This window comes from Nothobranchius furzeri, chromosome 6 (assembly GCF_043380555.1).
Source record: "Nothobranchius furzeri strain GRZ-AD chromosome 6, NfurGRZ-RIMD1, whole genome shotgun sequence".
Lineage (NCBI taxonomy): Eukaryota > Metazoa > Chordata > Actinopteri > Cyprinodontiformes > Nothobranchiidae > Nothobranchius > Nothobranchius furzeri.
The window spans coordinates 75,161,745-75,186,653 of record NC_091746.1 but is presented as its reverse complement, the minus strand read 5'-3'; the positions used below and the strand labels follow the sequence as shown (position 1 = coordinate 75,186,653).

Here is a 24,909-nt window from a genome sequence, read left to right as displayed (position 1 = left end):
TTTATTGGTCGTTCCTGCTTTGCTCCAGGTAACTTTAACCCTTTTTTCTGGATCCTACCTGCTGATGCTACCTGTGTGACCTCTCAGAACTAACTTGAACGAAAAACCTTTATGTTCAGGGCCAATCTGCTCTTATTCAGAATAATAAGAATAAAAAGGCGAAGAGTTGGCGTGAAGGCAATAGGTGGGCAGCAAAACCCGTGTGACATGATGAGATTCACTTCTTAAGCAGTGATAGTTACTCAACATAAAGTGATGTGATGTATTTAAACCACATACTGTATGTGATTATATCATGAAAATGTATTAATCTGAAGGACTTCTGCAGAAATCCTGATGGGAGCAGCTTCAGATACAGCTAGAACATGTATGAGGTTTAAAAATAACAACAGAACAAAATCTGAAGAAATGCTAAAGTCGCCGTTTACCAGGTTTTTGTCTGTGACTTCAAACGGTGTTTTTCTGTTCGGGACTCTGGTCGTTTGTCCTAAAGTTGAAGTGGTAGCAGCCGGCTGTTTCTCCTTCTCTGATATTATTGAGTGGAGAACCTCTCACACCATCTTGCTTATTTATTTTTGTTTTCAACAGGAAGTGCAAATCAAATGATATTCAAACTAGAGCACCGACAAATGTTCTTGATATCAGAATTGGCCGATCACTCAAACATCTGATTTTGGGAGGGTCTGTGAATGCACCATTGCCAAAAGCAACAAAGTAAAGTCAGACTGTTTCATTGAACCAACATCAATAAAGACTAATTAATGCTATACCTAATATCAGGCATTATAAAACTCATAATCTTATCCTTAATTAAAAAAAAACAGTTTTGTTATTTGTTGAAATAAATCTGGATCTGAAACCCAAAGATGCACAAAATAAATAAATAAATAAAAATCACCACTTGGTATCAGCCTCGAAAACCAGAATCTGTGCTTCTTCAGTCTGAAGATGAAAACTCGTATTTTTCTGCTGCGTTTATTTCACTTCTTCCTGCTGGTTGACGAAACCACCAGTTATCTCCCATTAGGTGATCGAGCTCATCAGCGCGCGCGCTTGTTGCAAAAATCTTGTTTCCAAGGCAACCGTGAGGTTGATTCGGCTCATGTCTTTATAGCTGCGAGGATGAGCCTGATGGTGGGGGCTATAGAGTGGTGTGTGTGTGTGTGTGTGTGTGTGTGTGTGTGTGTGTGTGTGTGTGTGTGTGTGTGTGTGTGTGTGTGTGTGTGTGTGTGTGTGTGTGTGTGTGTGTGTGTGTGTGTGTGTTCTGAAGACAGTCTGAATAGAGACTCTCCCTCACATCCTCGCTCTCGTGAGGATTCTGGAGTATTTTGTAATAAAACATCTTTATTTCCTGTCATCGGTTTCTTCTTCAGCAGCAGCATCGCTGCACGCCAACGCGCCAAAAGAAAAAAAAAACCTTGTGCTAGAGCGGGAGCGCGCAGGAGCAGCGCGCGCACACGCACAGCTGTCAGCACCAAGGACAGCAGCCGCTCAGCCCGGAGCGACCAGCCCGCCACGCGTAGGCGAGACCAGGCCGGACACAAGGCAGGAGCAGCGGCTGCACGGAGAGACAGCACCGCGGGAAGCCGCTCGGAACCGGGAGCAATCATTTTTATTTTTCTATACGAACCCAAAGGCTTTCTGCGGGGTCGGGTGCCCGCGGGACACCAAGTCCCTAAAACGATCATGCACATTCCTCTGCATTGCACATAACCAACCCTTTCTCCCCCCTCCGGTTTTTTGTCTTCCTTTTCTGGCGTCCCCCCCTCGCTCACGCCGCCCACCTGGATCGTGTCTGCGCTCATCTGTCCGAGCCGAGCCGACCCGCCACCGGGGAGAACAGCGACGGGCTGCGCTGTGCTGTTTGGTGGTTCACGCCATGCGTCTCCTTCTGCTGGCGGTGCTCCTCTCGTGCTCCTGCGCGCGGGCCGGCTGCGAGCCGAAGATCGTGAACATCGGGGCCGTCCTGAGCCAGAAGAGGTACGAGCAGGTCTTCAAGGATGCCGTGAACCAGGCCAATCAGGTCTACGGTCGGGACAAGTTCAAGCTCACCGCGATCTCCGTAACGCACAAGCCCAACGCCATCCAGATGGCCCTGTCCGTCTGCGAGGACCTCATCTCCAGTCAGGTTCGGTTCTCTTCTCATCACACACAGCTGCTCTGTTCATGTCTGCAACACCAGCTGCATGCATGGGATCAGGCTGCTGCAGGTGGGAAAAAGAGAAAAAGAATTCCCACAAAAATCATAATTCCAGGATTACAGCTGCTGTAGGTGGAAAAGAGACAGAATTCCTAAAAAAGCTGAAAGTTCTCTCAGGATTTCTGAAAGTCATATTTCATGGTGACAGCTGCAAGTGCTCAGGAGGTTTTAGACTGAAAATATAAATGTTCCCCAGGATTCCTAAAGGTTCACAGCTGCATGCCTTCCCACTTCTTAAATAAGATGAGAAGGATATAATTTAAGAACAATTCTGAGTATTCCATGGTTAAAGCTGCATGTAATACGGATGTTTTAGGAGGAAAATGGATAAAAACAAAACCTATAACTCATTATCTATGGCCATAACTGCTTGTGAGAGACCAAGATTTCCAAGAAAAATCTACGTCCCATTCTCCAGGGTTACAGCTGCAAGAGATGTGTCTGTCTCTGGTGCAAAAGAGACTAAACACCTCTGAAAAACTAAAGATGTCATTAGCTGCGTGCAGTATGGCTTCTTAACAAAGAAAAGAGATGAATAATTCCTACAAAAGCTCAAAGCTCTCACAAAAATCTGGAGCCAATAAGGATCAAAGCTGCAGACAGTCTAGTTTTACGGGCAAAAACGACCATTTCTACAAAAATTCCTATTCCAGGGTCACAGCTGCATGTTTTAGATGGGCAAGAGACCAAAACTTCCCTCAAAACTTAAAAGATTTCCACAAGAATCGCAGACAAGTCACATCGGCTTACAGCGTGTGATCGGGCTGCTTTAGAAGGAACAGAGACAAAATATTCCCTCAGGATTACAAACGGAAGATAATCAGTCTTTTGTTCTAAAATCAGATTCAGCAAACCAAAATACTGTCATGGTCTGCGTCTGCGTCTTCCTTCATGTGTCTCCTGATGTTCTCCATCCCTCTCTTGATTCCCTTTTGTGTCTCATAGCGCCCTCTTGTGTCCTTTGTCTGCATCTCAGTGATGTGTCTTCTGTTTGTAGCCCTTTTAAAAGCATTTCCTCCCAGGTCCTGTGTGTGTGTGTGTGTGTGTGTGTGTGTGTGTGTGTGTGTGTGTGTGTGTGTGTGTGTGTGTGTGTGTGTGTGTGTGTGTGTGTGTGTGTGTGTGTGTGTGCTCGCGTTTGTGTGCACGTGTCCATTCCCCATCTCGGCATGTGTGTGCGTGTGTGTGCACGTGTCCTTCCCCATTTCGGCGTGTGTGTGTGTGTGTGCGTGTGTGTGCACGTGTCCTTCCCCATCTCGGCGTGTGTGTGTGTGTGTGTGTGTGTGTGTGCGTGCGCGTGCCCTTCCCCATCTCGGCGTGTGTGTGTGTGCGTGCGTGTGTGTGCACGTGTCCTTCCCCAGTTCAGTGTGTGTGTGTGTGTGTGTGTGTGTGTGTTCTTCCGCAGTCCTTTAGTTTGGTTTTGTGTTTATAGCTTTGGGTTTATCTGTCCTCCTTTGGTTCTGTTTCCATTTAGATAATTATTATCACCTGCCTTCCCTCCACCTGCTTCCTGTTTCCTTAATTGTTCTCCCTGTGTATTTAAGCCCTGCCTTGTCTCTGTTTGGTGTCGGTCCATTGTGATAATTCTGTCTAAGTCTTCTTGTGCCTCTTGTGTTTTTGGATTTCCAGAACGTTCTCTGGATTCTTGGATTTTTGGCTTCCAGCCTTTGGGGTAGAGTTTTGTTGTTTGGCTCATCCTAAAATAAAAAGATGTTTTATATATATTCAACTCCTGCCTCGTGTCATCCTGGGTAACTGCATTTTGGGTCCTACCAGCCTTGCAACGTGACAAATACACCTAAAAGTTCATCAGAAGACTCGATAGACCTCCATCTTTGCACCTCACGCTGCGTATTCGTCCGTGTTGCTTGTTAAGAGTGATTTCCCCCACAGATCCATCTGCTCTGATGACCAAAAATAGCCCCTGCTTTGAGGCACATTTCAGATGATCGGAGTGCTGCACATTTCAGGGCGCGCAGCTGCAGATGTACTGGAGTGCAGCGGATCTGGTCAGAGCTGAGAAAGTGCAGCTGGTTGTAAGTCTGTGTTTGCGCTGCGCCTCGTCTGCTCGGGCTTTAATGCCATTCACTAAACAAATTCCATAAGTAATGCATGACAGGATTCCTGGGACGCTCCGACCGTGAAGCAGTGCTCACAAACAACAACTTTATGACGCAGCGTGTTGAGGCGTGAAGTTTGTTCTTCTCTCCCGTCTCTCCCACACACATCATTAAGGTTTCTCAGTTTTTAAGCCTCAACCCACGGCTGCAGAGCCTTCCTCGTGTCCTCGGATGCAGAAGAAATCCTTGCCTTCCCATCCTGGTGCAACACGTCAATCCAAAGCATCAACTTGACCCACTAGATCTCTTTGAAACGGGAAAATAATCCAGACTAAACTGGAGGATTTCGTCAGAGGAGATTAGCCCCTAGGTGATAACGTTCGCTGGGGAGGAGGTTCTGGGGCAGATGGAGAAGCCCGGCAGCAGTCCTCGGAAGACAGACCTCATTTTTGACCCAACCATATGGACCGCTCCGATCCAATAATCCATGCCTGCATGGGCTTTGCCAACTTTATCACCCTACCCCTAACCCATCTCCCAGAACTTCCTCCACCTCTTGCTTTTACAGAAGAGAAGGCAGTTTGGTTTTAAATCCACACAATACATTTTCAGCTTGCCCTCTGTGGCTCAGAAAGACCTTTTCCTACATTTCTGCAGCAGCAGTTGCTCTCGTTGGCGAGGACTAAACTGCGTTTACAGCATCAGTGAATTGAGTTCCTCTTCAGCTGAAGTAAAGCAGATGTTTGAGCCGAAGCTGGAGTGGTGTGCAGCTGCCGCGGGACGCATCAGGATGGGGAGTGTTTGTTTTTTAATGCAGGCAGTTTCTGCTGCTTGAATATCAACACATGTGATGTAACAAGGTATAAATCAGCTGCTGGAGTTCAGCTCAAAGGCTGGCTGCTCATGAAGGGGAACTTTCTCCAGGGTGGAGGAAGAGCCGTGTTAACACGGTTTTATAGAAGCTGACAGGAATCATGTCCCAGTGAGCGGATAAGACTTTACTGCTGAGGTGGAGCTGACAGCATCGGAGGTTCGTTTGTGAGGGTTAGGGTTATCGTGCTTTTTTGTTACCTTCAGCTTTGCTTCCTGTTTCTTTCCTTTTGAAAAGGCTTTAAGGTGTCACTGAGACTCAATCAGAAATACCTCTGTGACCCAAATTTCCTCTGATAGTTCCTGTTTTCTTTAAAAATTCATGTTTTCCACTGCCTCTCTGGCGTTTCCTTGCCTTCACACCTGTTCTGCATCCTTTAAAGCTACAAAGGCTTTGCGGGCTCTGGTATTTGGTGGACGTGATCTGGGGATGACAGCCGGCGGTGGGGTGAGAGCTCCGAGAACACATTTGTGCCGGCTTCCTTTGCAGATTTGCTGTTGCAGCTTTAATCAGCCAGCTGTGTCTCGTCCTGTTAATCGCCCTCCCTGTACGTATAACCTCCATGTTCTCAGCTTTGATGCACTGTCGCTCTTTATCTGAACCGCTTCATCCCCAGTGGGGGCACTGGTGGACATCCTGGACAGGTCTAGTCCATCACAGGGACACACAGAGACAACCAGTCACACAAAACTTACGGGCCTTTTAGAGTCACCAACCAACCTAGCAAGCATGTGTTTGGTTTGTTGGAGCATCACATACATGGTAAGAACATGCTAACTCCACACAGAAAAGCTGCAGCTGGGATTAGAACCTGCAACCTTTCCGCTGTAAGGCTGCAGCTGGGATTAGAACCTGCAACCTTTCCGCTGTAAGGCTGCAGCTGGGATTAGAACCTGCAACCTTTCCGCTGCAAGGCAACAGTATTACAATCTGCTCCACCATGCTGGCGCTGATGATCACCCCATTTCTGAGTTCTGACACCGGATCCATTTGTAAAGAGAGAAACTGGACCGGTACATAAGTGGTTAAGAAAGGCAACAAGTGACTGCTTTAAATGATTAATGTTGGGTTAAAATAAGTGAAACAAAATAAGCTGCAGGGACAGAAAGTCCAGTACCAGAACTTAAATCACCACCAGAATGAAACGAACCTTGAATGGAATAACCAAAAAAAAAAAAAGTCATTTGGTTCCTTAGAATAGAAAATATCTTTATTGTCCTTCAGTGGGTAAATTATTTTAATTTATTGAGTTTTTTTTCCACCAAATTTGTTTTAAGTTCACATTTAGCTGGTTTGTTTTTGTGAACTTTAGTTTGACATGATTTGCAAATAAACTTGGACAGGAAGCAGAAATACGAAGCACATTAAAGGCGTGAAACACTCAATACATTTGCAGTGGTGTCTAGAAATGCCCCGGGGTGGGGCACACCGGTGCACCATTTCCAGGAACCAGAAGTGAACCACATCACTGCTGAGCTCATTTCCTGATATTTGGACATCTCTCCTCTGATTGGCTATGAAGCAACACAACTCTACAACTGACTCAGTTTGCTCTGCAACATTGATGCTTTATCTCCACTAATAACACAAGCCTGGAGGAGTTCTGCTGTATGGTGGAGTTGCTAATGCTAACAGTTAGCTTCTGCTAGTTGAGACATTCTCTGCTGTTTTCTGGATGCTAAACTAACAACAACCCTCCCCATCGCGAATCAAGATGGGTGAGTCCATGAATGTTAGTGACAGTGTGATGTCACAGTGTCAGGCTTTTCAGACCCTAGCATTTCACCATCTATTTTCTATCAGAAGCTAATGCAGGAGATACATTGGGATGTGAAAGTTTGAGCAGCCTTGTTATCTTCATGATTAACATGCTGTCCAGGCTCGGAAGCCATCAAACCTGAATGAACTGTTGTGTAAAGAAGAGTGGTCCAAACTACCTTCAGGCAGAATCCCGACTCTCGCTGAAAGCTGCGGGAAGCATTTAGAGGCTGTTACTTCTGAAGAAGAAGGACCTACTAAATAATGAGTTCACTCTTTTCACATGGCTGGTTTTGTTAGAAAAGTTATTTCACACTTTCTGTAAATCCTATGAACTTCAATTCACTTGTCAAATATCACTGTGTGTGTCTCCTAAATTATATATTCAACCGATTTGTTTTATTTTAGGAAACAACGATTTATACATGAAAATCATGAAGTGCCCAAACTTTTGCATCCCACAAGGTGTAGGAGATTTTTTTTAATGTTCAGCCTGCATTAAAAACTCAAAGGGACCTATTATAATCTGAAATAATCATTAATAAATGTTTTTTAAGTGTTATAAATATAAAAGCTCAGTGTGTGGCACAAAATCAGACAATAGCTGGTGGTCTTCAGATATTTCCATCAGCAGTACATAATGTTATGGGTTAGGAAACCGTGAATCCATGAAGGTGTTAGTTTTTTTTACTGAGTTCAAATTTCATATTTTTAAACAATATTTAATTTTAGAATCACCACATTTTCTAAAACAAATGTGTGTTTAAGAGGTTTTAGTGATCTTCAATAAGAAATTTCATTCATTCATTCATTCATTCATTCAAACAATCAAAAATTAAAGATAGATTAAATGTCTATGAAGGTCAAAAAAGTATAAACGCAGAAAAACAACAGGATCTAAGATCCGACTCTGCCCCTTAAACCCTGAAAGGGTTCATTAATAATATTTGTTTTTGATTGATTTTAGAAATTAATTGGATGTTCCTCCACCAGATCCACCTGTAGATCCTAGATCCTCCACCAGATCCACATATAGATCCTCCACCAGATCCACATGTAGATCCTCCACCAGATCCACATGTAGATCATCCACCAGATCCACACGTAGATCCTCCACCAGGTCCACATGTAGATCCTAGATCCTCCACCAGATCCACATATAGATCCTCCACCAGATCCACCTGTAGATCATCCACCAGATCCACATGTAGATCCTCCACCAGATCCACATGTAGATCATCCACCAGATCCACTTGTAGATCCTCCACCAGATCCACATGTAGATCCTCCACCAGATCCACATGTAGATCCTCCACCAGATTCACATGTAGATCCTCCATCAGATCCACATGTAGATCCTCCACCAGATTCACATGTAGATCCTAGATCTTCCACCAGATCCATATGTAGATCCTCAACCAGATCCACTTGTAGATCCTCCACCAGATCCACGTGTAGATCCTCCACCAGATCCACTTGTATATCCTCCACCAGATCCACATGTAGATCCTAGATCCTCCACCAGGTCCACATGTAGATCCTCCACCAGATCCACATGTAGATCCTCCACCAGATCCACTTGTAGATCATCCACCAGATCCACATGTAGATCCTCCACCAGATCCACTTGTATATCCTCCACCAGATCCACATGTAGATCATCCACCAGATCCACTTGTAGATCCTCCACCAGATCCACATGTAGATCCTCCACCAGATCCACATGTAGATCCTCCACCAGATTCACATGTAGATCCTCCATCAGATCCACATGTAGATCCTCCACCAGATTCACATGTAGATCCTAGATCTTCCACCAGATCCATATGTAGATCCTCAACCAGATCCACTTGTAGATCCTCCACCAGATCCACGTGTAGATCCTCCACCAGATCCACTTGTATATCCTCCACCAGATCCACATGTAGATCCTAGATCCTCCACCAGGTCCACATGTAGATCCTCCACCAGATCCACATGTAGATCCTCCACCAGATCCACTTGTAGATCATCCACCAGATCCACATGTAGATCCTCCACCAGATCCACTTGTATATCCTCCACCAGATCCACATGTAGATCATCCACCAGATCCACTTGTAGATCCTCCACCAGATCCACATGTAGATCCTCCACCAGATCCACATGTAGATCCTCCACCAGATTCACATGTAGATCCTCCATCAGATCCACATGTAGATCCTCCACCAGATTCACATGTAGATCCTAGATCTTCCACCAGATCCATATGTAGATCCTCAACCAGATCCACTTGTAGATCCTCCACCAGATCCATGTGTAGATCCTCCACCAGATCCACTTGTATATCCTCCACCAGATCCACATGTAGATCCTAGATCCTCCACCAGGTCCACATGTAGATCCTCCACCAGATCCACTTGTAGATCCTCCACCAGATCCACATGTATATCCTCCACCAGATCCACATGTAGATCCTAGATCCCCCACCAGGTCCACATGTAGATCCTCCACCAGATCCACATGTAGATCCTCCACCAGATCCACATGTAGATCCTCCACCAGATCCACATGTAGATCCTCCAGCAGATCCACCTGCAGATCCTCCACCAGGGGGCAGTAGGCATGTTTTAGACTGGAGAAGGTAGGTTTCTGATGAGGGTACTAATCCTGATGCTCCAACCTGTTCCTTTAAGGTCAGAATTGGTTTGAGAAGGATTTGGAACAACAGAGTTGGAACAGCTCTAAGACACAAGAACCTGAATTAAATATGAGAGCCACAGTCCAAATGAAAGCTCTGAAGGAACTTTAGAAAAACCAGAAGAATTTTTATCAGCACCACTACAGAATATCATTCAGAAATGTCTGGTTCCTTGAAAGGAAACAGAGCATCTCTTTAACTTTACAGGTTGGTTGCTGGACTCCAGAGTCTGGGTGGTGTTTTGCAGAGGCCGGATGACAAAGCGTTCTTCCCCCTGTCCCTGTAGGTCTACGCCATCCTGGTGAGTCACCCTCCTCAGTCCAGTGACCACCTCACTCCGACGCCCGTCTCCTACACCGCCGGCTTCTACCGCATCCCGGTGGTTGGGCTCACCACCCGCATGTCCATCTACTCTGACAAGGTGAGTGATGGATGTAAACGGGGGAGTAAAGAGAGAGAGAAACAGAGTGAAGGGGAGGAATAAGGAGCTCCTCTGAGGTGTCTTCAGAAGCTTCCAGATTAAACGTCCCATCAGTGTCCATTAGGGCAGCTGTGATTAAGTGGTTTTCCAGATGGAACTTGAAAGCCTGCCGTTAATAACGTCTCTTAAGAGGAATGTTACGAAGCCACGGAAATGAAACTTTAACGTCATCCGTGGAGTAAATCAGGAGAAATCTGGTGAAGAAATAACAAAACAGTCATGTGTTCTGTTTCCGTAGAAGTATAAAACATACTGTACGAGGACCGATGATTATCTCCCACCAGTACGTTCCTGATTAGCAGTTTTGTCAAAGAATCGTTCCACTACTTTGATTTGAATTCCTCTATCTATATATATGTTTCATTAAAATGGAGCAGAGGTGGGAAGTAACCAGTTACTCGTGATACTGGTAACACTTTACTCTGAGTATTAGTTTTTTCATTGTACTTTTTACCATTACTTGGGTAATAATGTCATGTAGTATCATTACTCGTATTGAGTACTGTATGATTCAGGTTTTGATTTGTTTGTTTATATTTGCTGATGCTGGTCTTCTTAGCGACTGCTAGGGAGCCTAAGCCACGCCCACCTACAACTGCCCCAAAAAAGGATTGGGAGTGAGTCAGAGGATGAAAGTTATTTTCAAATCCTGTTGTATAGTTAAAGTAAAAGTCCCGTAAGTCATCACTCACTGGCGAAATTCTATCTCCACATTTGACCCGTCCTCATGGGGAGCGGCGAGCTGCAGCGGTAGAAACTCAGGAACTATTTGGTGGTTTGCTCTTCTTGTCTTTAGGTTTAGTTTTTGCTCTTAGGTCATGTTAGTTTCCTCTCCCTGATTGGTTAATTGGTTTCACTAGGTTTCTCTCCCCACGCACCTGCAGCTTATCTTCCACCCATCGTGCCCCAGTGTATTTAACCCTGTCTGTGTCTCTGTTAGTTGTTGGGTCATTGTTTGTGCCACCCTTGCCCCGTTCCCCTCTCTAGATTTTGGTATCTCTTAGTTTCTTTTGTTTTTTGGACATCTCCAGGTTTTTTTATTAGGACCTTTTGATTTTGTTTTTGGCTCCCTGCCTTTTTGGATTTATTCTTTAATAATGTCGTCGTCTTCCTCCGCTGATCCGGGTCCGGGTCGTGGGGGCAGCATCCCAACTAGGGAGCTCCAGACCGTCCTCTCCCCGGCCACCTCCACCAGCTCCTCCGGCAGGACCCCAAGGTGTTCCCGGACCAGACTGGAGATGAAACCTCTCCAACGTGTCCTGGGTTGACCCGGGGGCCTCCTGCCGGCAGGACATGCCCGAAACACCTCCCCAGGGAGGCGTCCAGGAGGCATCCTGACCAGATGCCCAAACCACCTCACCTGACTCCTTTCGATCCGGAGGAGCAGCGGTTCTACTCCGAGTCCCTCCCGAATGTCCGAGCTCCTCACCCTATCTCTTAGGCTGAGCCCGGCCACCCTACGGAGGAAACTCATTTCGGCCGCTTGTATCCGTGATCTCGTTCTTTCGGTCATTACCCAAAGCTCATGACCATAGGTGAGGATTGGGACGTAGATCGACCGGTAAATCGAGAGCCTGGCTTTCTGGCTCAGCTCCCTCTTCACCACGACAGATCGGCTCAGCGTCCGCATCACTGCAGACGCCGAACCAATCCGCCTGTTGATCTCCCGATCCCTCCTACCCTCACTCGTGAACAAGACCCCAAGATACTTAAACTCCTCCACTTGAGGTAGGACCTCTCCCCCGACCCGTAGTTGGCAAGCCGCCCTTTCCCGGTCGAGAACCATGGTCTCAGATTTGGACTATGGTGAAAAGCAACGTGAAGATGAGCACATAAACATACAAACTTTTGTCCGATTGGACCACATTAGACGCTGTTGATGTCTCTGGGAATAAAGTATTTTACGGTATTTCTACCCACCCTGTGTCATCTGGAATCTCTGCATCTTTGGGTCCTAACCTCCTCTTGGCACACAACGTGACAATGTGTGAAGCAGGGTGTAAGGCTAAGTGGTTTAGAAAATAGTTTTATATCGTCGTTTAGGGACCCACGAGCCAACAGGAAGGGGAGGAGCCTAGGCTTCCTGTTGTCACACCGTCTCTGGTTTAGAGGCTTGTGAAAAATATTGAAGTTGTTTTTCTGATGTTTAAATTATTTAGATTATTTAATGAGTGAACATGATTGCAGTAGCAGTATTAGTAATAATAATAATAATTATTATTATTATCATCATCATCATAATAATGTACATGCATTTATTATTACAATACTCAGTCCTCACAGCTCAGGCTGGTTTTTGCGTGACCTTCGGTTCTTCGTCTCTTCATTCAGCTCGTTCTTCCATTTCTGCCTTTCCCGGGATCCACTGATTACCTTTTCCTTATTTGTTTTTTTCCTTTCCTCATGTTTTTAATCACAGTTTTCCCATTTTTAAAAACAATTTAGTCATCTTTTAATTTCTTTATTTTGTTTTTACATTCATGAATTTGTTTTGTTCTTGTGATTTTTATCTTGAGAGGTGCTGCATAAAAGACCATTTCTGCTTAAAAAACGTCTTTTTACCAAAGTGAATGAAGGCCACCATCGTTGTCCCTTACCTTGTTGTTTCCATTACTTGTAGAAGCTAAATGAGTGTTGAGGGAAACAGCGACTGACTGCAGTAATTAAATACTAACAATCACTTAATCTATCCTCAGAGCATCCATCTGTCCTTCCTAAGGACGGTCCCTCCTTACTCCCACCAAGCCCATGTCTGGTTTGACCTGATGCGCGAGTTTAACTGGAACCACATCATCCTGATCGTGAGCGATGACCACGAGGGGCGGGCTGCTCAAAAGAGGCTCGAGACCCTATTGGAGGAGAGAGAGACAAAGGTGAGATGCTCCGGCTCCGTGGCCTCCCGATCCTTTCCTCCCTTCCTCCTCAGGAGTGTGTGATCATGATGAGAGAGAGAGTCTAAGGCCTTTAAAGCTCAGAGCTCTTCTGTGTGTGTAACTGTTTCCTTTTCTGTTGTCTGGACACATCTCTTTCTCATCACTGTGTAAACATTGGCTAACATTCCCAGAGACATCAACAGCGTCTAATGTGGTCTAATCGGACAAAAGTTTGTATGTTTATTTGCTCATCTTCACGTTGCTTTTCACCATAGTCCAAATTATCTTGTGTCTGTCCACACTGGGAGCCAAATAGTGGACTTTAACACGGGGCTTTGCAAACCATCACAGACTCAAAGTAATAGCTCAGATCTTTAGAACTGGTGCTGTGGAAAAAGCGTGCACAGCTTATACGTTTTATGTAGAGGTCTCTTCGATGAACCTCAGTTGAGAGAAAGAAAGACTGGATTGATAAGCTAATGGCTGTTTGAAGCAAGGCCAAAATGGATTTTTGTGATGTTCAACAAGTTGAATCTAAAAGTCTTCATGTTGTTTTATGCACAATGCCTACAGTGCAGTTAATTTCAAATGAAATGTTTATTTACTTAACACAGTTAGCTTTAGCATCAGCTATTGACAGGCATAAACATTTACCATAACAGCCACATTGTTGGAGGTCTAAGCACACCAGCCATGTTCAAAAGGTGTGAACCATGGTGGCTACAGAGCTAGCCCTCTAGCTAGGACTTTGGAAATGAAGGGAACTAGCCCTACGTACTCTTGAATAGTCAGCATCGTATCTGCACAACACCTGAAAGCTGCGTGTAGTAAGCAGAAGGCGACTCAGACCATGGCGCCAGCGAAACTCAGCGTTTGCTGCCACAGACAGGCAGTCCAATAAATGCTGCTAGCTTGGCTGTTTTGTCTGTTGGCAATTTCTCTTTGTTTTTTTTAATGAATCTTTCTCTCGGTTGCTCCATGTTTTTGTTCGAGTTGCTGCAGTGAATTGAGCAGGGTGGTTTTTTTTCAAGATGGCAGACATTAAAGAGCAAGTCACCCCCAAAGCTACTTTTTTCTGATAAACTGTATAAAAGCGTGTCTAATCGTGCTGCAGACACGTGCATTGAGTTTCGCACTTTAGTGCATTTTAGTTAAAATTTTAATTTTCTGCCTAAAACTGTCAGTGTTGTGCCGTTGTCAGGTAAAAACTCTGCACTGCAGTAGAATTTAAATCTGCCATCGCTATTGGCTAAGAGCTACCCTAGAACGTTAGCTGGTACCATATGATGTCACAATGTCGTTGTGAGCCCGTGTGTGTGTGTGTGTGTGTGTGTATTTGTTAGCGGCTCCGCCCTCTCGGTCTGCTAGGCAACAGCATTTGTTGCACTTTTCAAACAGGAAGTGGGAGTGGAGTAGGGCTCTGGTAGGGGGCGACTTGCTCTTTAACTAAATGTGAGTTGCTGATGTAAAGCTTTAAGGGAGAAGCCCAAAGAGAAAGATGAAGTTTGCTTTTAAATGTCGAATCAGATTTGTAGAGTTGAGCGCAGCTCCATCTTTTCCAGCACTTGAAATAGCCAACATGCACAAATGACAAGTGGCTGTTGCACGACTGTCTGTGATGCGTTGTAGTCCAGTTAAAATCCGTCCAAACTGCAGACATTAGCTCCGCATTAGCCTGCTACGTGTTATGGTGTCTGAATTCCTGCCTGCTGAAACTTGTGACGGCGTTGTCGTCTATGAAACAACGAGTACTGATGGAGTAGAACCTGTTCAAATGAAAGCCGTTGGTATTCCACTTGAGACTTTCGACCTCAGGATGAACTTAAACGTTCACGCTTGTCGTTTCCTAACATTTTATCCGATCTTTTCCACCCGATTCCAGATCCTTTGAAAACCGCGGGATTGGGCCTGATTTCTGATCATGTGATTGGATCCCTAATTAGAACACCGTGAGACGTGTGTAAAAGCTACACCAGGCCCATCCTCCACATTCAAACTGAATAAGGACGCATTTACGAGCCGCATCTGGAGAAACCTTCAAACTTTGACACCCTTTGTTGCATCGCTGTGATTTGAGGATGCAGCCCCTAGATTAGGACACGGCCACGATGGCCGCCAGCAGTCGCGGCAGCTATGGGAACAGCTTTGGTTCAGCCTGGGAAACTTTCAGAAGGAGTTTTATATTTTTATCACAAGAACTTCTGATTCAAAGCTTGTGCCAGTGTAAAGGCTTATAATGTTGTCATCAACACTTCCCTTTTTAGACTGGAGATGTTTTTAATCTGACTTTATTCTCCGCCTCGCTCAGACTCCCATTAGCTTTGCAATCTAGAGCTGAATGTATGTGCTCGCTGTTTATAACCTTTCCACAGAAACATGGTTGAAAAGATCTGAATGACCCCATTAAATGTTAACATTGAGTTTAGTGGTTGAAGTAAAGCGTTTCCTGTCAGGTCGATTAGGACGTGTTTCTGAGATGTTTTTGCTTTGTTGGACACAGCGAACTCAAATCTGCTCTCAGCTTTTTATGTAGGTCAGTGAAAAGCTGGACTTGGAGCTGAAGCGTGTTCCCCAGGTTGGGTGCCCTTCAGGAAAAGAGTAAAAATCACCGTCCACAACATCCTTCCAATCAGAGGAGATCCCTCTGAGACGTCGTTTTTACAGTGCGACGCCCGTTCCTCTCTGGGGCTCTTTGCTGTAATTGTGTGGTCGAGTGAAATGAGTCTTGATTCAGAGATTTAATTAAATCAGAAGCCAGAGAGCCGCTGAGAACGACACGCACCCGAGGCTGCTCGCAGAGGAAGTCACAGTTAAAGTAAAAGCTGCTTGGTTTGAGCCACCAACAGGAAAACACTTCAAACGTTTAGAAAAATCACGTTGGCTCATTACAACTATTTGCATGTCTTCAAGTCATCTTGCTGAGGTTCCCGTCCTGCAATCTGAAAGACAAAAGGCTCTGATGAGAATCTGGGTAGCTCCTTTTATGCTTGCGTAATCTCCATTTGGATCTCAAAATGAGCCCAGCTGTGCCCCCGATTCCCCGCCATGGCGGAGAGAAGTTATTGAAATGTTTCCTCCTGTGAGACTTTAATTATGAATATATTTAGAAGCGACCGCCGTGCCTGTTTGAGCTTTTTTAGGGAGATGCTGAGAAGGATTTATTTGAAAATGTATCCAGATTTATGCAGCAATATTTATGCCACAGACTCAGGAAGAATAAAGTAAATATGCCTGCAAGTAATCTTTTTATTTGTCCCAACAAAGAGGCAAAACCGGATCTACAAACATTAATAGCATCTAGTCGTTTTGTGTATCGATAAACTGTTAAAATTCACTCAAACGTTCAGTCATTGCCATGAAAACTGGCCGTTCCCACGTTTCCTGACAGATTTAGAAAACATCGATCAGTTTAACTTCACAGTAATGTCGGTAAAAGACGACATCTATAAAAGTTTAGGGAATTACTGAGGTTCCTTTAAAAGAATGACGCAATCTGCTGTAAAGGAAGGAGAAAGCCCGGGGCAAGGAGCTGCTGACACGTTCCAGAAGCTGTAAATTATTGATATCAAACTGTGTTTAGGGAGAAAACACAAAATACTTTATTCTGGTGTCTACAGGTCTAAAATAACTCATCTTAGTTAACTATGACTCCAGCAATATCTCAAATAAAACTGGCGGGAGTCATTTTGAGAACAAAACCCAGACATAAAGTAAAAAGCATATACATACATTACCTGTGATGCTTCTCATTGTTTTAACAAGATGAACAAATCGAGACTTTGCCTTTGGGGAACCGCGCTCTAATTTCTACTATTGTTCCACATAGATTGGTAGATCGTATTTATGACTCGTTTTCAGTGGCGGTTTTAGCATTAGGCATAGGTCGGCGGCTGCCTGGGGCCCCCTCATGTTGGGGCCCCCTAGACCTGACTGCTGGCACCCCTCTGTTAATGCCACAATGGACTATTCCTTTACGACGGTGATGCACAAACAGGAAGTGGTTGGTAGTCATTCCAGTCCAATCCAGTTGGTGGCGGTAATGCACCAAATGGTTGTTTCCCAAGTGCCATAAGACCACAAATGATAAGCAGAAGAGAGGCGGGAGCGTTCGTAACAAACTCAAAGCCATGACATGGAGTTATCCTGGTGGCTCCAGTAAGAGAAAGAAGCAGCGTGCTTCATAAAAGCTTTTATCTTCACTTCTGAAAGTGACGCCGTTTTTCGATGTAAACATCAAAAGGAAGCAGAAAGGAAAGACAATGGAAAATGTTTAAAGGGAGGAAAACATAGACCAAAATGGAAAATAGAAGAAAAAATAAAGTAAGGCAAAAGCACAGGAGCACTGACAGGAAGAAGAAAGCACTCAAAGGGAGAGAAAGACAGGAAAAAAGAGGAGGACTAATAAAAAGGGAAGATAACTGGTGTTAGAAGAGGGGAGAGTCGCAAATCCAGATAAAGGTAAGATTGTCGAAAATTTTGTGTAAGGGGGCCCCATGTCTGTGTTCACCTTGGGCCCCCGAATTGCTAAATCCGCCACTGCTCGTTTTATGCAGAGAGGCTTTGGACGTCAGCGACTTAAAGAGCAAATCGCGACGAACCACGAGTGAAATATTGATGCTCGACTGCAGAAGTAAAATTGGAGGACTCCAGATTCCTTCAAAAATGCCAGCCAACCCCAGCAGCAGGTGGTTTATATTATAACTCACAACATATTAAAACAGAATTAAATAAAACCGGCTGGTTTTAAGAACCTTGAAATGAATAGAAGCCAAATCAAATCAAATCAACTTTATTTATAAAGCACCTTCACATGCCCAAAACGGACAAACAAAGCGCTGTACACCAATAAAAGTCACAGCAATAAAACAGACATATAACCATTTAAAATATGAGAAATCCCGAGTACAAGTTTGCAATCCATATCGGTCCTTTTCCAGAATCAGATCCAGACACATTCAAAGTGATGCTGCCCATGCAATCCCAACTTCAATGTCCACACGCCAATGAGAAGAGATGTGTTTTTAGTCGGCTTTTAAAGGTCTCCAGTGATTTGTCCTGCTTTACGTTGGCTGGCAGCTCATTCCAAAGACTTGGTCCGAGCACTGAAAAGGCACGACTCCCACCAGACTTCAGGCTGTACCTGGACACGGTTAATAGTCTCTGGTCAGCTGACCTAAGGGAACGCACCGGGACATGTCGGTGGATGATGTCAGAAAGGTATTTAGGTGCCCCTGAGTTTAACGCCTTAAACACAAACAGGATGACCTTAAACCTGATGCGATAAAAGACAGGGAGCCAATGCAAGGCACGTAGGACTGGCGTAATTTGTTCAGACCTCCTGGTAGATGTTAACAACCGAGCAGCCAAGTTCTGAACCACCTGGAGGCGTGCTACTGGAGCTTGCCTAAGCCCCGCATATAGCGAGTTGCAGTAATCCAGCCTGCAGGTAACAAAGGCATGGATCACAGTTTCCAAATGACTGTGTGACAGAAATGGCTTAATTTTCGCAATGCAGCGTAGATGAAAGAAGCAAGACCTCACGATTCCGTTCACTTGAGCCTCAAATCTGAGCTCTGTGTCCAGCTTTACCCCTAGGTTAGTGACCACCGCCTTCTGATGCGGTGCCAGTGTTGAAAAATCAAGCCCTTGGGCACCTCCTGGGGTCTTTGGTGGAGTAAACAGAATTACTTCAGTCTTGTGTTCGTTGAAACACAAGAAGTTCTGAGCCAACCATAGCTTGATGTCCTCCAGGCAGTCCAGCAGAGGTTGAATGGTGCATAAACCACCACGCCTAACTGGAAAAATGACCTGGCGATCGTCAGCATATAGATGGAATGACACGCCATGCTTGCGGAATAGTTCACCCAGGGGTAGGAGATATAAGGAGAATAATAGTGGGGCCAAAATCGATCCCTGTGGCACTCCCCAAGGCAGCTCAGCCAGGTTGGAGGAACAGCCGCCCAACCTCACACAAAAACTCCTCCCTGTCAAGGATACACGTTTTTTTCTGGTCTGCTTTGCTTACGCCCTGAATCACACAGTTTCCATGATGTCTGTCATGTAGTTTGAGATTATGAGGCTTGTAAAAATTCGTAAACAAACCGACTACAAATCAGGTGTGGCACATCACCACAGAACCTCTTCACCCCCAGCGTAGCCGACCACATGGCCAGATTTATGGCGGTTTTATCCATGTTTGATGCTCCTTCTGTCGTCCTGGAAGAAGGAAGCTCGCTAAATTCACAGCCACTTTCCTTCTCCTCCTCTCCCCGGCCGGGTCTGATGGCATCAATTTGGTGAGATGAACATTTGTAGTCCCGTACGTATTTTCACACAAACGCTAAAAGAACTTTAGCCGCCTGTCGATGAGAAGCTCTTTCTTGTGTCTTTAAAGGTCACAGACATACTTTGTAAAGTCCATGACACAAACAAACGGGACCAGAAATCACCTTTATCAGCTCATAGACTCCCATTCATTTATTTTGGCTGCAGGGAAGTACGGAAGCACAATCACCGGCCACTTTATTGGGTATACCTTGCTAGTACCGGGTCGGACCACCTTTTGCCTTCAGAGCTGCCTTACTCCTTCGTGGCAAAGATTCAACACGATACTGGAGACATTCCTCAGAGATGTTGGTCCACGTTGACATGACAGCATCACACAGCTGCTGCAGATTTGTCGGCTGCACATCCATGATGAGACTCTCCCGCTCCACCACATCCCAAAGCTGCTGTGTTGGACTGAGATCTGGTGGCTGCGGAGGCCGTCTGAGTACAGTGAACTCATGGTTCAAGAAGCCAGTCTGAGATGATTGGAGCTTTATGACCTGGTGCATTATCCTGCTGCAGTAGCCATCAGAAGATGGGTGCACTGTGCTCATAAAGGGATGGACATGGTCAGCAACAAAACTCAGGCGTTGCCATGGTGATAAGTTAGCACTAAGGGGCTCAAAGTGTGCAAAGAAAATGTCCCCCACACCATTACACCACCACCGCCAGCCTGAAACGTTGATGCAAGGCAGGATGGATCCATGCTTTCATGTTGCTGATGCCAAATTCTGACCCTACCATCCAAGTGTCGCAGCAGAAATGGAGAGCCGTTAGAGCAGACAGCATGTGTCCATGTTTGGTGAGTGTGTGAATTGTAGCCTCGGCTTCCTGTTCTTGGCTGACATGAGTGGCACCTGGTGTGGTCTTCTGCTGCTGTAGCCCATCCGCCTCAAGGTTCCACGTGTTGTGGGCTCAGAGACGCTCTTCTGCATACTTTGGTTGTAACGAGCGGTCATTTGAGTTACTGTTGCCTTTCCATCAGCTCGAACCAGTCTGGTCCTCTGACCTCTGGCATCAGCAAGGCATCTTCACCTACAGGACTGCTTTTTCAGACCATTCTCTGTAAATCCTAGAGATGGTTGTGTGTGACAATCCCAGAAGATCAGCAGGTTCTGAAATACTAAAAACAACCATGCCACGTTCAACGTCACCTAAATCACCCTTCTTCCCCGTTCTGAAGCTCGTTTAGAACCGCAGCACATCCTCTTGACCACATCTACTATAGACTAACTTATTTGCCATTTTTAAGCACAATATTTAACTTTTACGTAACAATAAAATGTGTGCTGTTCAAACATGATCATTCTTATTTTTGTGCGCAATAAGTTTTTGTTTGCAAAATTAGATAATTTAGTTCTTCCAACTTTAAAAGAGTTCAGACATGAATGTTTCATTAATCAGACGTGATCATTTTAATGTTAAGAAATGATCATTTTGTTGTTCAAATGTGCCTCGCATGTCTGAAAACAATCCGTTTGAATGAAAAAAGTATATCCTAAGATCGATGAGTTTAGCAACAAACTCCTCACATCAGAAAGCAATGCGGCTGGTTTTTTGTAAGTGTGGCAGCAAATCACTTCCATAATGAACAATGTTTGGACTTCAGAAGCTGAAATGCTGCTTTTTCAGAGACCGTAGTTGTTAAACATTTACTTCCTGTTGTTTTCTTAAAAACAATTATTATTACTAATATTTGGTAAGACCTTTGATGGTTTTGGAGCATTTTTAGTGATGTTTTTTTGCAAGCCCTGATGTTAAAGATCCCAATTTGAAGCAGAAAAGTGGAGATTTGTAGGAATGCTTTACTGCCCTCCATTTTCAACTGTTTATAATATTTTTCTGTGTCTGCATATTTTCTCTGTGCACATTACTCATCAGAATAAAAAAAGGAACTATGAAAACCTCGACCAACTGTCCTATGACAACAAGCGAGGACCCAAGGTATATTTGCATGGTCAATGCACGCCGCCCACCAACTTTCCAAACGTAGCAACTAGAAACCAGCCCAAACCAGTCACCAGCCGACCCAGAAATGTCCCTCTCTTGGTAGCACGTCTTTTTTTTACTTTGAGACATGTCCCTATGATTTAAATAGAGAATGATGTTATGAAAAAAGTTGTATTTTTCCAGTCATAACAGAAAAAAATAAAAGAAAACAGCGACCCGCTTTTATCATTTTCATTTTTTCCTTCGATAAAGGAATGCATGTACTCAAAACACATTCACTCACACACACACACACACACACACACACAAAAGAGTTTGCAAGTCCATTCCTTTGTGAAGAACCGGTAGTGTGGGACTCAGAAATCCCAGATGCTACTTCCTTCAGTTCTGTAGCAATTCCTTAATTTGAGCAGTTTATGAATTTATTTATTTTATTTTATTTATTTATTTTTTTTGGAGGGCTAATGTTCCCTTGACCCCTTTCACCTGTCTTCAGTTATTGGTTGCATTGACCTTCTTCTTCCCTTCTACCTAACACATGCACGTTCTTCTTTGGAGCCTTGATAACCCTCAGTTTGCATGCCAACAAATGCAAAAGTTTTTCTTTTTTTTCCCCTTCAAGCTTTTTTATTTTTTTAGTTCAGCCGGTTCCCCTGGATCGCTTTCCTTTTTATCTCTGTCTCTCGTTTTCAAATAAAACTGGCCAAGCTCGAACCAAGCAGGTAACGAGGCAGCATGGTGTCTGTGGTTGGGGAAAAGTAGCTGGCTTGACCTTTCTTATGCCCCAACCACAGGCAGAGAAAGTCCTACAGTTCAGTCAGGAGACAAACTTGACGGCCCTGCTGCTGGAGGCCAAAGAGCTGGAGGCCCGAGTTATCATCCTGTCTGCAAGGTGAGATTTGGAACAGATTTGATCCACATTTTCTAATTTATCTAGACATGAAACAGTGATTCTTTCAAACGTAACCCTAACGTAAATCAGCCTCAGGGTCCCTGGATTTATATTTACCACAGAAGTGAAGACTCAATTCTGGAAATACTAAATGTTGCTAACTAACTAAGCTAACTAATGTTGGCAAAGATGGGCAGGGGTTCCCAACCTGGCATCCGTGACCCCCCAAGGGGGACCCTACAAGATTGCAGGGGATCCTCACAATTTGTATGTGCTGAGTTTGTTAGGTTAGATTATGTTGTACATCTGAGACCATGGTCTTGATTCGGAAAAGGGTAGAATGCCTTCTCCGGGTCAGGGATGAGGTCCTGCCCCAAGTGGAGGAGTTTAAGTATCTCGGGGTCTTGTTCACGAGTGAGGGAAAACTGGAGCGTGAGATCGATAGGGGGATTGATGCTGCACCTGCAGTGATGCGGGCGTTGTACCGGTCTGTCGTGGTGAAGAGAGAGCTGAGTCAGAAGGTGAAGCTCTCGATTTACCGGTCGATCTACGTTCCTACCCTCACCTATGGTCATGAGCTTTGGGTAGTGACAGAAAGAACGAGATCACGGATACAAGCGGCCGAAATGAATTTTCTCCGCAGGGTGGCTGGGCTCTCCCTTAGAGATAGGGTGAGAAGCTCGGTCATCCGGGAGGGGCTCGGAGTAGACCCGCTGCTCCTCCACATCGAGAGGAGCCAGTTGAGGTGGCTCGGGCATCTGGTCAGGATGCCTCCTGGACGCCTCCCTGGTGAGGTTTTCCGGGCACGTCCATCAGGGAGGAGGCCTAAAGGAAGACCCAGGACACGGTGGAGGGACTATGTCTCTCACCTGGCCAGGGAACACCTTGGGATTCCCCCGGAGGAGCTGGCCCAAGTGGCTGGGGAGAGGGAAGTCTGGGCCTCTCGACGTAGGCTACTGCCCCCAAGACCCGACTCCGGATAAGCGGATGAAAATGGAAGGATGGATGGATGGATGTGTTGTACAAATGACATTAATTTCTCTCCTCCTGCTCCCTCACATCATCACACAAACATACACATAGGACCTTGGGGGGTGGGCAAGTCAGGGAGTGCGGGTATGGACCCCATTCCCGCATTCCTGTGGCAACCTGCCCCCCAATTTTATTTGCACCTTATACACTTCCACTGACGACATTCCACACAAACACACACTTAGGGCCTTGGGAGTGAGCACATTCAACAGCATTTGGCAATGGGATCTTTCAGCCTCCTCCTGGGTGCCGGTGCCCACTTCCAATTTTAAACCGCATTTATACACCGAGGGCTGTGGGTGTAAGTGGGATGGTGCGTTGGCATCAGCTGGCATAGGCCGGATGATGCCCGCACTGCCCGCTCATCACAGCCATGGTATACACCTCATGATCACACAACACTATATTGGAGCAGGCAGAGGGAGACTAGGGGTCTTAGCCACCTCTGTTGTTGCTTGGCTTCCTGGGGCTGGAGGCTAGGAGGGAGATCTGGCCATCTGGTTGGGGTCTGGGGTGGTAGGTTGCTGTGCTCAGCGTTGGGCGGGGGAGCCTGCTCATCAGCACCCCAGCAGAAAGGGTCAAACTCTGGTTACCGGTGATGGTTGTACCCAGTGTGCTGCAGTACCGGGACCAGAGTGAATAGGGTGTGTATGGGGAGCATGAGTGGGTGTCCGGCGTGCATTTTTGTAAGTCTTGGGTTGTATGTGTATGTGTGAGCATGAGGGAGGGAGTATGTGACTGTGTTTGTGTATGACTGTTTATGTCAGGTGGGGCCTTTGACTCCTCCCCTAACCCTAACCCTAACCCTAACCCTACAAAGCATTCAAAAACAATAACTATAAAGTTTTAAGTATCAGGCGTGACATTAAAAGCAGACGCTTTGATGCTCCACCTGAGAGTAAATCTGTAAGTCTTGTTACCAGCATTCAGACATCAATTCTGTTTGCTTCACAGCCAGACAGAACACGGTAAAAATAAAAAAAGACATTAATGAAATCCCACTGACACACCCAATAATTTATAACCAAACATCTGTAAAAGAGTTATAACGCTGTATGTCTACACACTTTTATATTTAATCACTTATAATTGTGTGCATGCGGGTAGGAGTCGGAGTTGGGGGCCCCTGGCTTGTCTTAGACAGGAAAGAGGATCCTTGTGAACTAAAGGGGTGGGAGCCAGTGGTCTAGGGCGGGGGTCGGCAACCCGCAGCTCTGGGGCCGCATGCAGCTCTTCCATCCATCTGATGCGGCTCTCTGTGCTTGTAAAATAATGACTGGATATTTAAATAAAAAGCTTTATATTTTACTGCATAAATTTTACATCTGTATGCCAATTCTAAATGTAAAGATTGTCTGCGTAAACCTGAACAGGCCCAACCCGGTCTGACTGTGAGACCGGGTTGATGCGTCACGCTTGTGCGTAATCATATCGGCGCATTCTGAGCTGAAGAGGATGTGAGATTCTGGGATTCTCCTCAGACGGCTCCTGGATGTGTCGCCACAGGGTTAGGGTTATATATATATATATATATATATATATATATATATATATATATACAGTGGGGCAATTAAGTCAGCCACCGATTGTGCAAGTTCTCCCACTTAAAATGATGACAGGGGTCAGTAATTTACATCATAGGTACATTTCAACTGTGAGAGACAGAATGTGAAAAAAAAAACTCCATGAATTCACATGGCAGGATCTTTAAGGAATTTATTTGTAAATCAGGGTGGAAAATAAGTATTTGGTCAATAACAAAAATTCAACTCAATACTTTGTAACATA

General features: G+C 45.1%; 1 protein-coding gene across 6 annotated transcripts in view; it reads left to right on the top strand.

The window, feature by feature from the left end:
* The first annotated feature begins 1,304 nt into the window (after nt 1–1,304).
* Nucleotides 1,305–24,909, top strand: part of grin1a (glutamate receptor, ionotropic, N-methyl D-aspartate 1a) — a 66,056-nt gene continuing 42,451 nt past the window's right edge. For 2 of the 6 annotated variants that reach the window (XM_054744723.2, XM_054744722.2), the window contains exons 1-5: nt 1,305–2,128; nt 9,853–9,987; nt 12,744–12,920; nt 21,129–21,191; nt 21,992–22,089. In XM_054744723.2, coding sequence (XP_054600698.1) covers nt 1,880–2,128; nt 9,853–9,987; nt 12,744–12,920; nt 21,129–21,191; nt 21,992–22,089 — 722 coding nt within the window. In that variant the 5' untranslated portion in view covers nt 1,305–1,879. The remainder of the gene's footprint in view (nt 2,129–9,852; nt 9,988–12,743; nt 12,921–21,128; nt 21,192–21,991; nt 22,090–24,909) is intronic. The other 4 variants (XM_054744727.2, XM_054744724.2, XM_054744725.2 and 1 more) reach the window with 3 other exon arrangements.